The 15,491-nt window shown below is 34.8% G+C and overlaps 1 protein-coding gene across 1 annotated transcript in view; it reads right to left on the reverse strand.

The window, feature by feature from the left end:
• TTN (titin) overlaps window positions 1–15,491 on the reverse strand; it is a 242,931-nt gene that overhangs the window by 125,796 nt on the left and 101,644 nt on the right. Inside the window, exons 130-153 of the mRNA XM_065069777.1 lie at window positions 15,118–15,201; window positions 14,647–14,727; window positions 12,931–13,014; window positions 12,396–12,731; window positions 10,482–10,559; window positions 10,202–10,276; window positions 9,905–9,988; window positions 9,615–9,701; window positions 9,005–9,085; window positions 8,723–8,815; window positions 8,420–8,503; window positions 7,428–7,529; window positions 7,148–7,231; window positions 6,717–6,794; window positions 6,403–6,486; window positions 6,089–6,172; window positions 5,517–5,849; window positions 4,853–4,933; window positions 3,895–3,978; window positions 3,245–3,325; window positions 2,630–2,713; window positions 1,926–2,009; window positions 1,639–1,719; window positions 495–575 (exon numbers count right to left, since the gene is read on the reverse strand). Coding sequence (XP_064925849.1) covers window positions 495–575; window positions 1,639–1,719; window positions 1,926–2,009; window positions 2,630–2,713; window positions 3,245–3,325; window positions 3,895–3,978; window positions 4,853–4,933; window positions 5,517–5,849; window positions 6,089–6,172; window positions 6,403–6,486; window positions 6,717–6,794; window positions 7,148–7,231; window positions 7,428–7,529; window positions 8,420–8,503; window positions 8,723–8,815; window positions 9,005–9,085; window positions 9,615–9,701; window positions 9,905–9,988; window positions 10,202–10,276; window positions 10,482–10,559; window positions 12,396–12,731; window positions 12,931–13,014; window positions 14,647–14,727; window positions 15,118–15,201 — 2,508 coding nt within the window. The remainder of the gene's footprint in view (window positions 1–494; window positions 576–1,638; window positions 1,720–1,925; window positions 2,010–2,629; window positions 2,714–3,244; window positions 3,326–3,894; window positions 3,979–4,852; window positions 4,934–5,516; window positions 5,850–6,088; window positions 6,173–6,402; window positions 6,487–6,716; window positions 6,795–7,147; window positions 7,232–7,427; window positions 7,530–8,419; window positions 8,504–8,722; window positions 8,816–9,004; window positions 9,086–9,614; window positions 9,702–9,904; window positions 9,989–10,201; window positions 10,277–10,481; window positions 10,560–12,395; window positions 12,732–12,930; window positions 13,015–14,646; window positions 14,728–15,117; window positions 15,202–15,491) is intronic.

A 15,491-nucleotide genomic window follows, 5' to 3' on the forward strand; every position in this document is an offset into this window, starting at 1 on the left:
TGTGACAGACAACAAATATAATCAAATATTTAAGCTCACATTAAGATACACAGGTCTACTTTATATCTATCCTCAAAATTATTTCAAACAAAGGAAGACAACGATCTCATATTCTACCCTGATGCAATCTCTGCAGCTTGCCAGAAGAGAGATGTGTGCGATATCTTAAATTGGGCTGCTTCCTTGAGTGCAAAGAAATAGGTCCTGTCTGTCTAAGCTCTGTCACTTTTTCTATTCCTGTTTTTTTCCCCTCAGACTGATGTCAAGTAGCAGGGTCCCTTGCAATTCCCTCTTTTGCACATAAAGCTAATTTTCCCCTTATGAAAAACTAAAGGTGATATAATTTTTTAAAATTTATTTTATACTGTTGCAGCTAACTAAAGCTGGTAACTAAACTCTAGTTTACAGTAGAAAAAATGTTCTCAAAATAATTAAAGATTTATATATGAAAACATATTTTTTTATCCTTCAATACCTACTCAAATATATTATACCTTTAAAGTGTGAAGCTTCTTCTTTAGGTAGAGCAGGAGGTATCTTTTCTTTGCGGACAGTTTTCTTTGGTACTTCAGGAACTTAAAAATATTGGTTTATTTTAGAAATTTACACTAAGACACAAGTACTACAGATATATCAAACAACAAAAAAATTCTACTAGAAAAACATGAAAATATATGGTATTAACCTGTGAATACAACTTAACAACTTCACCGTTTTTCTAACTCTTAGCACTTACAGGTCTGAATTTACTCTTCTCTGAAAAGATAGTACTTTTTAAAAAAAAATTCTTATCAAAGAATTTTTAAGAATTTTGGCAATTTAACTTTTTTTTTTAAATTTTTGAAATTTCCTATAAAAGCAAGGTAAAACTCCAGAGTGGTTGACTAGATAATATGTTTCAAACATCTACAGAGGTCTTCAGCACTGCAATTTTATTACAAAGCTATGTTTTATGAAAAAAAAAAAAAAAGTGGCTTTATATTTTGTCCTGATTTAAAGTCTAACCTTAACTTTGATGTTATTAAAGTCCCTGACAGGACTGCAAAGAGTGCTTCTGCAAAGAAGCTTCTGCCACAACCTTTCAGATTTTTTAAAATATATTGTTAGAAAAAGTATTTTGGGAAAGAGAACGTGAGACAAGAAGTCAAAATAACATAAGGCTAATCCCTGGCCCTGCTATGAATTTCCTGTCTACTATGTTTCTTTGTATTTGTATAATTTTGCCTTTTTAACTTTTAAATTCTTGATGCAGCACATATTAATCTGTTTGAAAAGCTGCTAAGACAAAACAAAAATAAGAATTTCTATAAAATGTTCCTTAAATTTGTTTTCCTGAATGATGAATTACTCTGTCTTAATAATTGTTCTTTATTTGAACATATAAAGAAAGATTTTTTTGAATTCTTTGTAGATGGTTGCAAAATTATTACATTTTTACTTTCTGATCTCCCCTTATGTATGCTCTCTAAGATAAAAACAAACAGACAGACAAGATTTACCCTTGCAACAAGAGATCAAATGGAAGAAAGCAGTGTATATAGCACCTGCTTGTGTTGTTCAAGAAAAACAAGCAGGTTGGGTTTCTCATTTGGTGCCTCACTTTTGAGACTAGAGAAAATCCATTTGGAGGTCATGTACCTTTAGCTGGAGGAACTTCTTCTGCAGGTACAGCAGCAGGTATTTTCTTCAGTGGGACAGTTTTCTTTGTCACTGCAGGTACTTCAAAGATATTACATTTTTTTTTAAGAACACTATAATATACAAAACGTAAATAACAAAGAAGCAATGACAGACACATAGCGTCTATGGAAACATTGGAATGTACACATTAAATAACAGATTAGTACACAGATGGAATGACGAAGATGAATAACTAATTTGTAGGGATCACATTGCTTCATAGAATGCTTGAGTAATTGGTGTACCTTTAGGTGCTGGAGCTTCTGGTTCACTAGGAATAACAACAGGGACTTTTTCTTCCATTGGAACTTCTCTGTAAACTTCAGGTTCTTTAAAGATATTAGTTTATTTAACATATTTTAATATTATTTACAAGACAAGATGAGAAAGACAAGATATAATGCAAAAAAGCAGACATGTATATGGACAAAGAACTGCATAAAATATTTAAATATCTCATTTCAGCCTGATCATTTACCTGCTATTGCTAGAGGTGACCATTCCCAATTCGTAAAATACAAGTTTACAGAAATATTTCATTTTCTAGTTACTTAGTTCTATTTATTAGATAGAAATTATAATTGAAATTCATATGTCCTCATCTAGCGTTATCTATATCCCAGCTTAAAATTTAATTGTCTTAACTCAGTATGGCTGTTGAACCAGCATCTACTTAAGTTCATATCTTTGGTCCAATATGGCTAACGTGCTTGCCTGGATCAGAGACTTAGATTCTCTCCTATTCATATTTCTTTCTCCCACTAATAAAGAAGAAAAAAACACTTTAAAAATGCTAAACTACAACTAAATTCAGAGGGAGAGTCTCAAAGACACAGATGGAAGTTACTTTTAAATAATTAAAAAAATAATTGAAAATGTCTCATATTTTACAGAACAATCTAGAGCACAAATTTATATATTTGGTTTGGTAGATATGTCATTGATGTACCTTCATACAAAGGAGGCTCCTCTTCTCTGGGAATAATGGTGGGTACTTTCTCTTCAAGGAGAGCTCTCTTATGAAACTCAGGAACTTCAAAGATATTAGCTTTCTTTTAGTAACCTCAAAATACTTTTCAGCTTTTAAAATCCCAAATAGAAATAAACCCATAAAACTAAGTTTTTTGGAGGTCCCCAATACTGTGTCTTTTCAATACTGAAATATTATTCAGTTCTAGAACGGTCTAGCTGGAACAAATAATTATGTGAATAAATTTGTATCTTCTACTCTGAAAGAACATAAGCCATTTCCTTTTCTCACTGCATTGTCTTAATTTTCCTTCTGATATGTGTAACAGCTTTAATGGTTTTAACCTACTAGCTGTTGCCCTATTACTTCCTCATCAATATGACCTTCATAAACAAACATTTACTGTTTAGTATGTGCATAGCATATATCTGAAATGTTTGCCTCCAAGTTTTCAATTTATCAATGAGAGCTAAGTCTGCACTTAGACTCTTGCCATGGTGTAAAGAACATGAGGATCATTTTAGAAGATGTTAGTTAGGAAAAATGACAGAAATATTTCCTTTCCACTAAATCTCATATCAAAAGTTCCTTTACCTTTCATTGGTGGAATTTCTATTTCAGTTGTATGTGTAGGTTTCTTTTCTTCAGGGACAGTTCTTTTAACAATAGCTGGCCCTTTAAGACATAATTAACTTTTAGGGGTTTCAAAGTTATTTGGAAGAAGTTAGAAGAAGAACAAATCTAACAAGGAAGAGTCATAAAACAACAAAGGATTAAATGCTTCCTGAAAGAACATCTATGTTAATTTTGAAGGTTAGACAGAAGAATAACGTATTAAAAATATTCTTGAAAGATGGCCATACATTTGGATGGCAGAATCTCCTTCCCCTTCAGAAGAAACAAAAGTATTATTTCACAGAATCACAGAATGTTAGTGATTGGAAGGGACATCAAAAGATCATCTAGTCCAATCCTCCTGCTGGAGCAGGAACACTTAGATTTCTTTCTGAACTACCTTCATATGTAGCTTAGCAACAGAACACAGATTTTTTTTTTAAAGTGACTCACACATATTTTCAACAAATGACTTGAAAGAAACAGACAAAAAATGACTCAGTCACAAACAGTTGGAAAAAAACATCATGAGGACATAAAACATATACACATCTTTCTCAACAAATAATGAAGACTAGAGACTGAAATCAAAGTTCATAATTCATGAGGACAATGCAGACAAAGTATACCTTTAGCTGGGGGAGGTATTTCCTTTTTAGGAACAGCAGGTAGTACTTTTTCTTTTGGAACAGGTTTCTTCGGCACCGCTGGCACTTTAAAGACATTGGTATTTTTTTAAGAACTTTTGCAGTATGAACATTATGCAACAGAAGTTAAACAAAAAGCAAACAATGTAAAGCGTGGCTTTGCAGGCCATACATCTGACTATTTTGCTCGGATTCACATAGCTAGAGTATTCAATATTCACTAAAGAAAAACATTGCTCTTGTTGGGTGAATTTTTGACTGGGATAAGTCTTAACAATTAGGTTTCATGAACTATCAGCTCTAATTAATGCCAGCTGGGAATATGGTAAGGCTTTAATTTCATATCAACTAACTCCCAAGTCTTTAGGCAAAACACCCCACAACCCTTCCCCACTGATTTCATTCTGATAAGTTGTATGAGAAACAACTATAGAAGTTAGCACAAAATTAATTTGTGGAAAATTAAGTGCTCTGAACAGAAAATTGTAGAGCTGTAGACTGGTACAGAAACTCTACTAGCACTGACACTTGCTATTCATACTTATCTTTTGTACAGACTGACACAGAGAACATGTATTAAGATTATATGTGCTCCAGGACATCATCAGGTTTCACTGATATGGCACTATAACTCAACAGACTTTTATTAATTTATTAATCTGCTTGTTTTCAATCATTAGCTATATAATGTCACTGATATTGTAATGGCAAGAAATAGATCTTGATGGTTGAGCCTGCACTTCCTTTGTCCTCAAAAGTAATTTGCCTCAGTTTTGATTTATTAAAAACCAGTATTGTTTTAGTAACATAATCCCTGTCTTTGACTGTACGGTGAAAGAAAATTAAGGGTCTAGCAGTCAAATCAGAACAGGTAAATGACTGGATTTGGTGATTCAGAGACTCAGGCTATGTTTTCAAATTTATCTGATAGCTCATGTACCTTTAGCTGGTGGAGCTTCTTTTTTAGGAACAGGAACAGGTACTTTTTCTTCTGGTAGTGGCCTTTTAGGCGCCTCAGGCACTTTAAAAAATATTTCATTATGGATTTTAAGTTATTTATGAGGAATTACAAGAGACACAAAGACAGCAAGCAAAGCAATCTCTTATTTGTAGAGGAGCCATCTGAACATTTACACACAGACAAGTGAACAGCCCCTTGTCTCAGAGTTCTTGAGCAATGAAAGTTAAAGAATATCAGTGTACATCTTTCTGATGCATTAGTTTGGCATGAAGGATCCTACAGACCTACATGAGTAACTTAGGGGAGCTAACCTGTACACAAGAAACAAATACTGACACATGAAAACATTTAATTCAGGCTGAGGCTGAACTGCATCAGAAAATTATAATTTACTTTGCTTGTCTCATATCTACACTAGCTCTTGGGTAGTCAGATTGGGAATCCTTCCAATCCATGCCAAAGGGAAGGATTCCATAGGAAGGAGTCGAAGAGATAAAATCATTGAATGAATTTATCATTACCAGCAACAGACACACATAAGACTACAAATATGGAAAAATATAAAGAAACACCCAAAGGAGGCCTAAGCAGTAGCTGGGAACACAGCAAACTATAAGAATAAAGAAATCATGACATGATGTACCTATAGTTGGCTGGATTTTGTAAGCCTCCTCATATACCTCCTCGTGTTTCTCATATATCTCTTCCTTCTCCTTAAACTCATACTTCCCATAGACATCTTCTTTCTCCTCAGCCTCCTCTTCATATTCCTGTTCCTGCATCTCCTTGTATCTCTCAGGTTCTTCAGGTTCCTCATATGCCTCAATTTCTTCAGTTTCAGGAACCTCGAACTCTTCAATACTTTCATATGTCTCATACTTCTCATACTCTTCATATGCATACTCATACTTCTCCACCACAGGAGAGGGTGCAGGGACTTTTTCTTTCCGGACAAGTTTCTTGGATACTTCAGGCACTTTAGAAACAGTATTATTGTTACTACCTTACAGTTATTTTTTTTTCTTTCTTTTTTTTTTCCCTCACACTTAGTCAAGGCAATCTACATAGAACAGAAAATGTACATGATAATCACAAGCATAAGCTACGTTCAAATATAAGAACATGCTCCTGAAGCAGTAAATATACTATAAAAGATTTTAGGAATGAGTAGAAAAACCAAGTCTTTAGGAGGAATAAGAAGAAATATGTCCGTACCTTTAGTCGGTGTTGGTTCTTTGGGTTTGGGCACAACAGCTGGAACTTTCTTTTCTGCAACAGCTCTTTTATGCACCTCAGGGACTTTAAAGACATGGATTTCATTTTAGGAATTTTAACAAAAACACCTTAAAGCAGTATAAATAAAAAAGCACAAGAAACAGAGCTTTATGCTTCTACAATGCAAACATTTATAATTAAGAGTTCGAACATAAATTCCAACAGAAATCTCATATGACAACGACAAAAGTTAGAAAGAAGAAAGTCAAGAGTATTTTTAACATAAACATTAATTATAATCAGAGCATATATACCTTTTGCAGCTGGAACCTCCACTTTTTCAGGGGTGGCAACAGGTACCTTCTCTTCAGGAGCAACCTTCTTAGGCATCTTGGGTACTTTAAAGATAGGACCTAACTTGAGTGTTCTTTTGCACAATTTTTAAATAGACACAAACCCAGCTTACAAACAGCAGAACAAAAACTTACAAACAAATGGTACAGTGACAAATATAATACAAGATAGACATACCAATAGTATAGTGACAAATACAATACAAGAGAGACAAACTCAACATGTATGAAGAATGTCATGTATTATTGATAACAGCATTTACAAACTGTGATACCTTTGGCTGGTGGAGGTGGCACCTTTTTAGGAACAAGTTCTTTCTCTTCAGGAACAGGTTTCTTAGGCATCTCAGGCACTTTAAAGACATTATTGTATTTTAAGAATGTAATCCGCCAGTAGTACGAGAAAGACAACAGAAAACATATACAAACGTAGTGAAATAAGAACTGATCTGCAGAGCGTATTTAAATGTTTTAAAGATGAAACAGAAATTAGAACAAAATACATTTTATATCCAAAGACAGACTTCTTGAACAAATCAAACAAATTCAGAGGTTATTCTTGCTAGGAATTTGACAAGTACTCTGAGACATCAATACAGAAAGACAGCAGGGACACAAAACTAACATAAATAAGGAAAAAAATAAAACAAATCAGAGACACCGAATGAGAACAATACATAGTTTTCTTAGCTATTTATTCATATACCTTTTGCTGGAGGAACCTCCAGTTTCTCAGGAGTGTGTACGGGTATTTTTTCTTTTTGGACAGGTTTCTTAGGAATCTCTGGCTCTTTAAAGATATCATTTTGCAAACACGTTTTAAAATTACATTCAGAGCATTACAAACACAAAGAAAAACATGAAACAAGATCACAACCTCTTCAAAATGATAATGAAGATTTACATACAACTTAGAACAAGAAATAAAGATGAATTTTAGTGAACCCAAAAGATATAATGAATAACTTGCAAGAAAGGTCATGTACCTTTTGCTGGCATAGATTCCTCTAGAACACTTTCCTCTTCTTCCTCAGGAACAAAAATGGGAACCTTTTCTTCAGGCACAACTTTCTTTGCCACTTCAGGCACTTTAAAGATATTATTTTAAGAACTTTACTTTCACAACATGACAAAGAAAAATTCATAACACAAACCACAAGGACACCAACTTTAAAGTAACAACAGTAATAAGTAAGAAGGGAAGGTATTAGTTGTTTTCCGCTCCCTGAAAACAGCTAAGTACAGTTGGGTTACAAGGATGATATGAGGGTTAGCTCTTTTGCCCAATTTTTAATTACACAGCATCATTGCTAACGGAAAATATTAGCAAGATATGCTATAAATGAGAGGTTGTAGAAGATTATTAGTATCTAATTTTTTAATAAAAAACTTCCAGTGTCTGCTTTTCATTTTTTTTTTCTAAAAAACTCAGCTGCTGAGGTAGAATTTGCTGAGCACCAAAGGATGATCTCTGTAACAGTCTGCCTCCACCTTAGAGTTCACATTTGGGTTATATCTTCTGGTTACTTGTATGGTCAGTTGTGATTTGATTTTTATATAATTTCGCTAAAGGGCTTGAGCATACTTTCAAGGTACATGTCAGAATGATCTCCCTGAATTGAAGAGAGTAAGGCCCATAAAATATTATTCCAGGCATTTTGTTTAAATAAAAATTAAATTAAACATTAGTTCTGAACAATGATATCACAATGAATTCTTTCACTCAAAGCCATCACTTAAAATGGAAAACAAGGAGATTATTCAATGCCCAATACTCAGCCCACTCAAGTTAATAACAATAAATAGACAATCAACCCCTGGCTAAGACCTAGCGCTGCTCACTACAGGGGAGAAGAAGGGGGCCAGAACCAAGGATCTCACTTTACGTGAGTATAAATTGATTTTTAATTTTTGGTTCCAATGAAATACGAAAATGTAAGAGAGAGCAATTATCTGCACAAACCACAATGTGATATACCTTTAGGTGGTGCAATTTTCTTTACTTTAGGAACAGCAACAGGTACTTTGTCTTCTGGGACAGCTCTCTTGGATACCTCTGGCACTTTAAAGATATTGTTTTGATAAGAAATTTTCAATTACTTTTAGAGCATCAAAACTACTAACACCATGGAACAAAGTGACAAAGACCAACAAGATGAAGAAAACCCCACTCGGAACAACAATTAACGTCTACAGCCAGCTTACAACAATCAAAAGAGATGAAGATCTTTTAACGAATGGAGTGAAGCTCTCTGATAACTTTCAAGAAGGAATGGTGTACCTTTTGCTGATATCTCTGGAACAGCTTCTTCTTCTTCTTCTTCAGGAACAAAAATAGGCACATCTTCAGGAGGAGGTCTTGGCATTTCTGGAACTTTGAAGATAGTATTTAATTGTAGAAAACTTAGACACAACATCAGAAACTGAGAGACAACTTACACAGAAGCTAGGTATGGCTTAACATTCATCACAAACTGTGAAAACACTTCAGTTAAATTCTAACAACGAACATACAGAAACAGTAAGAAGAATCATCCACATGATAAGTTATAAGAAGAGATACCTTTCGCTGGTGGAGGTGCTGGCTTTTTATGTACAGGGACAGGTACCTTCTTTTCTGGAACTTTCTTGGGCACTTCAGGCACTTCAAAGACATTTTTGTTTAAGAAATTGATTTTCAGTGTAACGCAAAACATATTAAAGTGATAGCTGTACAACTGATATTAAGATAACTACACAAACGTAAAACTTGTTCATGAAAGATAACAGTGATTTTTATCTACAGATTTATGCACAGATGTAAACACACAAACATACAGACTATAGCATTACAAACATGTAGTAAGGCTAAGGGGGAAGTCTGGCTGTTTAGGTACATTGTTTATCTTTGGAAGCATCTGCTTTTGAAACAGCCTATGATTTTAAATAACTTAGATATATAAAATCCAAAAGACTAAGACAGTAGTAGACACAAACATAGAAACTTTCAAAGTGTAGAATAAGCGTAACAGCCAAGACAAACAGAAACAGCCATAATACAGTGTCCTGATCAAAAATACGTCAGTGAGTGGTCCAACAACACAGTAGGACGAGGAATGAGACTGTTACTTGCAGTCTTCTAAAGCTGAAGAAACCAAACTAGAATTACACAGCTGAACCAGAAACTGGTGTACCTTTGGCTGGTGGAGGTTCTTCTGCTTTTTTAGGCACTGGGACAGGTACCTTCTCGTCTGGAACAGGTTTCTTTGGTACTTCAGGCACTTTAAAGATATCATAGTGTAAGAATTTCATTTGTGAACCATAAGGTAAAGAACAATGATATGAATCAATAAAGTGGAATGACAAAGAAGAACCGTCAGAAATGGAAAACTCTCTTCACTCTACATTACACTAAGAGGGAAGGTGAACAAAGATCAACTTTTAATTTTTATTTTTTAACAAATTCAGTCAAGAGCTGATATACCTTTGCCTGGTGGAACTTCCTTCCTTTTTGGTACAGGAACAGGAAGCTTCTCTTCTGGCACAGGTTTCTTTGGCACTTCTGGAACTTAGTAAGATATTATTGTAAATTGAGCTTGGCACAAGACTCTAAAACACCATGACGTACAAGCCAGTAACACTAAACAATTGAACACAAACACAAAGAACCACAATTCTTAAGAGCAACAATCCTTTTACCATCCTAGTATCTAACACAAATGAGAAGATAACTGATGTCTAGAAGACCGCCCTGATCACAGCTAATGATAAGTTCAAATACCTTTAGCTGGGGGAGCTTCCTTCTTCGGTACTTGGACTTTCTTTTCAGGCACAGGTTTCTTCAGCACCTCAGTCACTTCAAAAACATTATTTTGGTTAAAAAATAATCCACAAGCTATTCAAAACAGAAATGAAACTAAAAAGACAGCAGCACAAACATTTCATATGAAGAGCCCCCTCCAAAAAGAACAGAAAAAAGTAACGATCAAGTAAGGCATCTGAAAAATACTGTGAATTGTATATTCAGAGGATGTCTGCTAACATAAAGAGATGACATATACCTTTTGCTGGAGGAGCTTCTTTTTTCTTCAGAATAGCTATTTTTTCCTCAGGAACAGGCTTCTTGGGAACCTCAGGCACTTGAAAGATACCATTAATGTTTTAGGTATTTACTTCTAAAACAACAGGAACATACAGTACCAGCAAGCAACACAAATACATACCCAAAACATACAGCTATGATTTAATGTGGTTTGATCATGAAGACAAAATAAAATACCAAACAGATCACATTAACTGCTATTATGTCCATTCTCCTTACTCAGCCATTGAGGCCATCAATAAAAATGTTTTTAACTGATCAAAAGATTGAGTCAAGACATGGTTTAACTTTTTAGAACCATCGATTAAAGAAGACTAAGTGTCATGGTGGGGGAACTTGGTAAGATACAATTTTATTTTTTTGTCCAATTTTTGGACATTTATTACAAACATTGTAATAAACAACCATTTAATTGCTGTATTACGAATTTTGTGGTTTTATTACTTCTTATTTTCCCCTAGAGCTATGATCCTAATGCTTCTTAGGCATATAATAGGTTGCATCTGAACATGTTCAATAAGCCAAGTTTTTATGTTTTGAATATGTATTGCTGATTACATTTTCTTCCTCAGAAATTTCCATGTGCTTCCCACATGTAAAAAGCAAGTATATCAAGTTTATAAATTGATTTACTTCAAACACAGAACTAGAAACTCATTACAAGTACCCAGCAGTTTACACCACACTTTGTTGTGTAATGGCAATGTTTGTGAGTGGTTTACTTAGATGAAAAAAAAAAAAAATCCTGACTCTGCTGAAAGCAACAGATTTTTGCTTTAACTGCAGTGAGGCAAAGGTCTCAAAATGTGTTTTAGCTTTTTTTTTTTCACTCCAAAACCCACAAATACCCATGCAAGTTTTATGATGGCAGGAGAATATTCCAACTGGCTCTGAGCATACTGAAGAAGGTTTGGAGCACTTACGAAATAAGCTTAACTAGTATGATAGAGTCAAAGGAAATTTTTTCTAACCCTAATCTTCTTGTTCAGGACTAACCTGGCTTTTGCAGTGTAGAACCTGGCCTCTTCTAGTGCAAACAACGTTAATTATAGTTTTGGCATTCATTAATTTGTTACAAGAAATTCTGAACTTTTTGGGGGGGGAAGACACTAGGAAATTTTTTGAATCAGGACTGGAAAATATGCATTTTTAAGTACTCTTAGATGGTTATGTAATTTTGCAAAATCAGATATAGCTAGTCTATATCTTTATATTACAATATAGAAAGGCTTTACTACCAAGACCTTGGCATGACCTAGTTGTCCTCTCTTATTAGTGAACAGTATGTTTATCCTGTACTAACAATGTTGAAAATTTACACCAGCACCGTAACAATTATCCTAAGGAAAACATCTAAAACAAAGAGAGTTTAAATATGGCAATTTAATAGAACTTTTATATCTTTCCTTTCCATGAAAACATATTATTCCCTTCAAGAAATAAATAAACCACAACTATAGGGTTTTCAAAGATTTCTGAGAGGAAGTCAATGTGACTTGTGTTCCTAAATCACTTATTTTCAATTACCCTACCTATTTTCTAGATAAATAGATATTTGTCTGTGATTGCAGAATTGTCATAAATATTTCTAAGTATTTCAAGCATAGTCTGAGGACTCGTATGAATAAAGCTCAGACTTTATATGAAAGAAGAATGAACATGTATGACATGGAACACTGACATTCATATAAGTAGTAGTAAAGAGTGGACATACAGCCATAGCACATTTTCTACACTACATACTAATGAATAAATATCTTGAAAAAAGGCAGAGTGTAAAGCACACTGGGACACACTAAAATAAATCTTCCGTACATTATTAGAATGAAAAGATACTACTGTTTCTCACACAAATCCTAGAATTCAAGTATACCTCTAACTGGTCGTGGAGCCTCCTCTTCATACTGGGGAATTTCTGACTCTTCCTCCTCATATTCAGGAACTTCCTGTTCATAATAAGCAGCTGCTTCTTCATAATGGGTGACTTCTTCCTCTTCATATTGAGGAACTTCTTCATACTGAGGAACTTCCTCCTCATAGTGACTAACTTCTTCATAATGGCGGACTTCCTCCTTGTAATGGATTACTTCTTTCTCATATCTGGTGGCTTCTTCCTCTTTGTACTTTGGAATCTCTTCTTCCTCTTCATACTGAGGAACTTCAACATACGCTTTTACTTTTCGGACCACTGTCTTGCGTACTTCGGGCACTTAAAAAGATATCAATTAAAACAATCTTAAAATTTAGCACATACCTCTTACTAATATTGAGGAGCACAAGACAGTGTCAAATAAGAATTAAACCAAATGAAGAACATTCCGTAGAAAACAAATCAGCATTCACTGTACATGGAACATACAAGACACGAAACACATTTATGGCAGATTTCAAGACTCTATCCAGTATACCTTTGGCTGGTGGTCTTGCCATTTTTTTAGGAGGATACATTGGTACTCTTTCTTCAATGATAGCCCTCTCTGGTACATCAGGCACTTAAAAGATACAGTACATTTACATTTAAGAATTTTTAAAAGTGTTGTTTGAAAACAAAAACATCATTGGCAAGAAGCACAAAAAGACGTCTCACAAATACATGGTTGATAAGTAAAAGACAAGTGTGCTTATTGACATTGGACATGTAATTATGGAAGCCATTAGGCTGCTATTCAATTAAGTAAAATCAAACATTTCAAGATCTCAATATAAGCAACTGATCTGATTCCTGCTTCATCCACTGCTGTCAGCAGGGAAGTTAAGATTGCTAATGGGCAGAACTCAAAATTCAAATTCAACCAATTACAAAATCCCTAAATCCCATTGTCCTCTGTGGCAGCCGGTCTCCACAGCACTATCTGAGTAATAGATCAAGAGTCCTCAGTCACTGGTAACAAAAGACTTGCATAGGAAACTCTAGATGAAGAGGGAGCACATAGAGAGAACCCCTGTGATTGACTGACAATGGATAAGAGCTCTGTTTTAATTAAAGGCAAAAGAATTAATTGCTCAGCGAGGAAGGTATTTTTCCTCTTCTGTTGACTGCTTCACAAAGTGGCTTGTTTGCTCAGGCACAGCAAGGGGCCATTGCCTATGAGAGCAGGAAAATTTCCAAAAGATGAAGGTGTGAATATGTTCAGGTTTTAAAATTTATTCAGAGAAGAGTGCACACTATGTTTTAAGCAGCATATTCTCTTTTTCAGAAGAACGGTGCATAGGTCTTGTCTTCTGAGGCAGCTGTCCTGGGAAATTTTTGACCAACCTAATGGGAAACTGCATAGAAAACGACCCTAGAATTTAATATCTGGGAGACAACTAGACTTGCCATGTTAGAGAATAACTTGGATGTTTTCTTAAGAGATTGGAGATCATTTTGGATCTTAAGAGATGGAATCCATTCTGTCAGTGATAGATTTGAGAATTTCTTTCATGACAAGGTACAGTGAGCTGTATGAGCAGCTGCCAAAAATCTTGATGCTTGCTAACTGGATGTTATTTTGGGGGCAATGTGAAGACTGACTAGATCATCAAATATTTTCTGGGAGAGGCCTGCTTGATATTTAATTGTAAGCATTGTGCATGAGTGCTGCTTTGGGATTCTTTTCTCCTAGCTACAGCACTTCTATTTGGTAGCCATTGGGAGAACTGTTGCATTTAATGTCCTTCTGCCTTAACGTTGTGTTTTGGTTTGGTTTGGTTTGGTTTTTTTTGTTCTTCCACATCAGCCAGCATATTACCTTACAGAAAGACAAAGTTCCTTTTCCATCCTCCTCTTAGTACTCACAATGTGCCTGTCCCCTATCATTCGCCAATAGAGACTAAACAGATTACCTGACTTCATACTGATGTATTAATCCTTCATTATATGAGTATGATAATAATGTTTATCAACAGAAGCAGATCTGAAAGTAGTAAATACGAGGCATCTTGTAGCTCATTTTTCACAAATCAATAGATCGCCTCCAAAAGTGATTCTACAAGCTCTGCATTCAGGTTAAACAGGTGATCTTCATGGAACACGAAACTGTGTTTTGTTGTCTTTTTTTTCTTCCCCCCCCCCTTTTTTTTTTTTTTTTAACTAAACGACAAGGTGCAAATCTTGACATAGTATGCTTTCAGCCCATTCATACCTGCATATGAAATCTCTTCTTCTGTGTGAAGAGAAATGGATACTTCCTCTGACATAGCCCAGTGTTCTTCTTCTGTTGATACTTCAAAGACAGAGTCTAACATTAATATGTTTCTCTGGTGCAATATTATGTACAATAATAAATATCCCATTTGTTTTTGTTTTTGTTTTTTTTTAATAGTTCTTATTTCCTGACATCTCCCACACCCAGAGTAATTGGGAAAAATATGTCTCTAGTGTTTCTCAAAGACTCTGTTAAGATTTCTTTAGGGCTACAGTGGAACATAGTGCGGGACTTGGTAGCGTTGGCTTAACAGTTGGACTCAATGATCCTAAGGGTCTTTTCCAACCTAAATGATTCTATGATTCAAACATTACAATTTCAAGAAAGGTGCCAAATGAGCAGGTTTGATGCTCTGACGGTTTTGCATGAGGACAATCTGTTCATGGATTAATCCAGGGGCAGGAGTACCTTCTGGTGGTGGAGACACTTTTCTTTTTGGAACAGCAATGGATACTCTTTCTTCTCTGGCAATTTTCTTCGGTGCTTCTGGCACTTTAAAGATAGTAATTTTAAGAATACTAAATTCTAAAAGAAATCACATACTTTCTGAAGTGATATGAAAGAATTATGGACAGACAGTTATGAAGAAATAGTACACAATTACATAGCAAAGATACTTAAAAAACCCACAACAATCACACCAGACATACAGACATTTAAATATAAAGACATTTAAATTAACCAAGAAAATTACCAGCTGAAGCTTTAATGCATGGTAGCTAGATATGCATCAAATATTTTGAAGACTACTAGTTTAGGGGTTTCCAGGAATTAATTCCCCA

Source organism: Columba livia, chromosome 7 (genome assembly GCF_036013475.1).
Source record: "Columba livia isolate bColLiv1 breed racing homer chromosome 7, bColLiv1.pat.W.v2, whole genome shotgun sequence".
Lineage (NCBI taxonomy): Eukaryota > Metazoa > Chordata > Aves > Columbiformes > Columbidae > Columba > Columba livia.